The 2,386-nt window shown below is 33.5% G+C and overlaps 1 protein-coding gene across 1 annotated transcript; it reads right to left on the reverse strand.

The window, feature by feature from the left end:
* Nucleotides 1–732: 732 nt before the first annotated feature.
* LOC132757319 (complement C1q-like protein 4) lies at nt 733–1,851 on the reverse strand. The gene is made up of 2 exons (XM_060748573.1): nt 1,646–1,851; nt 733–1,227 (listed from the first exon to the last, which is right to left on the reverse strand). The coding sequence occupies exons 1-2, from the start codon at nt 1,797–1,799 to the stop codon at nt 776–778; spliced, it is 606 nt and encodes a 201-aa protein (XP_060604556.1). The 5' UTR covers nt 1,800–1,851; the 3' UTR covers nt 733–775.
* Between the last annotated feature and the right edge of the window lie 535 nt (nt 1,852–2,386).

Consider the following 2,386-nt stretch of genomic DNA (forward strand, 5'->3'; position numbering starts at 1 on the left):
AAAGAAAATGCGTTTCCGATCAATAACTAGAATTAAGAATGAGATTTATATTAAACTTATGAATTATTCCTATTTGAAAGCCTCAATTGGATTGCTTTTGAGCACCATATGGTCAATGCTACTGTTTCTGTTATTTAAAAGCTTGAATATTATTATTTTATTCAACATGTTTACATTTCTCAGAGTTTCAATCTTCTGACACATAGTAAGCGTGCATAAAATAGATAAATAAAGAATCCCTAAAGAAAGCCCAACACGGCAAAATTGAAAATGTTGCAGGCTCGGTTTGATTGAGCCTGTTCATGGAGCCTGCCACACTACAATGGATTTTTGTAATATAGTATCATCTTAAACCGATATGACTTAATTAAGGACATCAAATCAAGTTACAGTGTCTATATAGAAGAATTCAATTTTAACATTTACGATCTTTCTAAGATGTAATCCGCTATCCTATAACTGGTCCGTCTACGTTTTATTTCTCATTGTTGAATTCTACTGAGGCTGTGGACGCGTGGTAGCATTGATTAAATTCTGCATTTCACAGATGAAAAAGAAAACTTACATATTTGACTTTTTTTAACTATAAGAGCATTGTTTCTGTTGATTGAAACTATACATCTTACAGTTTTGGGTAAAAAAAAACTAGTTAATACACAGACTTATTATCAGAAAAGAGATTTAGGTAAGTTCAGCTAAGATTTTCACAATAAATTACTGAGTAAGCATAAATTGTACATGTTGTAACTCTTTACTTCCAAATTTAATCGTACAATTACAGACGTTGTATTAGAAAACCAGAGTAGGATGAATAATTGTATCCATCAAGATCTTCTGTTGTTGAGAATTTAGCTTCATTTTGTACCCAAACCTCGTCACCCTCATTAAGCAACAACATAGCACACATCGTGCTGGTTTCCCATTGCGATGGAGTAGAAGCTGTTCCATGTGCCAATGTTACCGATTGCCATTGGCCGTTTTTCATCAAAGTCAATGATGTTGAGTGACCAGGTGTATTTGTTGCAGTGACAAAAAAGGCGTATGTTCCGAACACGGGTGCCACAAAATGACCGGTTTCTTTATTATACGCTCCACCTATATTTGTGATGACGTTGTCAAAGCTAACATGGTGGTGTTCTTGAATGCTTACGATTGTTTTGGACAGGTGTGCAGTGAAAGCAATTGGTTGTGCGTGCGGTGTAGAATGAATGAGCGCAGATGATGCATCTGAAGAAAAAAAATTGTACACAGTGATAACAAATATATTCTACATGATCAAATGATTTCTGAAAAGCACTTTTGAAATGCGCAATAAATGCCTTTTGATATCAAATATGCGCATACCTCCTTATATATCGGTATTAACATGTGTCTTGATGAATGTTCAAAATCGTGTACTTGAATCGTGTATTGAAGATATAGAGAAAGCAAAAGGTTTTGGTTTATTTATTTTACATTTTATCAGCTCATTAAATTTGGATAAGTATAAATTCTAAATGTTTCAGAAAGTGATGAGAAACATTTCTCAGACTGACATTACATTATAAAACAAAATCGCAAAATAGCCCCATTTGTCACAGCCTTAAGAGATATCTACGTATCACTCTTAGAAATAACATAATATAAATTATAAACGAATACTTACTGAGCTGTGTTTGCATTTGATGTATATTTTGTTGTAACTGGCCCATCTGGGACTTCAAACTATTCACCTCCTGTTGAAGCTGGTCAACATCTGCTGCCAGTGATCCATATTGGAAACAAGACGCGGCTACTGCTAATATCAAATACCTTAACATTTTGATTTTTAAACTTAAATTGTCACTTGACAATTACGAAATGGGAACAGACAAAATAATCAAGTGATAAGACGCCAGGTCATGGCAATGAAGGTCATTTTATTATAATTCTATAGATAACATCGGTGTCTTAATAAGTGCTAATACTCTTTTTATCATAGTTGCTTTTTTTGGCATAAATTGATACATGATATGGGGTTCACGAATTACATTTCACAGTGTTATATATACATTGAATTATACACAATGTTCAATAAGAGAGGGCACCGTTCATTGAATTAACGTCCAGACAGACAAGACTTCCGGAAAGAAACCGGATATTGACAGACATGTCGAGTACTGGGGGGAACGTTTAATTTGAAATTAAACTCGGAAGGAAATAAAAACATATTTTTTTAAACAGGTATTTTTGAAAAATTCTTTTAAAGTATTAAACGTCATTTTTGTTAAATACAGACTGCAGATTTATAGCTTTACACACTTATGGGATCTTAATTAAAATATAAGCTAGGTAAAGTTGTGATATTGGAAATAACACTTTTTTTCACTGGTATCCTCACCGTTTAACCATCGACAGCCGTACTAGT

The sequence above is a fragment of the Ruditapes philippinarum genome, unplaced genomic scaffold, assembly GCF_026571515.1.
Source record: "Ruditapes philippinarum isolate M1 unplaced genomic scaffold, ASM2657151v2 ctg11549_1_1_1_1, whole genome shotgun sequence".
NCBI lineage: Eukaryota > Metazoa > Mollusca > Bivalvia > Venerida > Veneridae > Ruditapes > Ruditapes philippinarum.

Coding starts and splice junctions, on each gene's coding strand:
- LOC132757319 (XM_060748573.1), bottom strand. CDS start 1,799: ATGTTAAGGTATTTGATATTAGCAGTAGCCGCGTCTTGTTTCCAATAT. Junction 1,228..1,645: donor TCAAATGCAAACACAGCTCA/GTAAGTATTCGT, acceptor TTTTTTCTTCAG/ATGCATCATCTGCGCTCATT.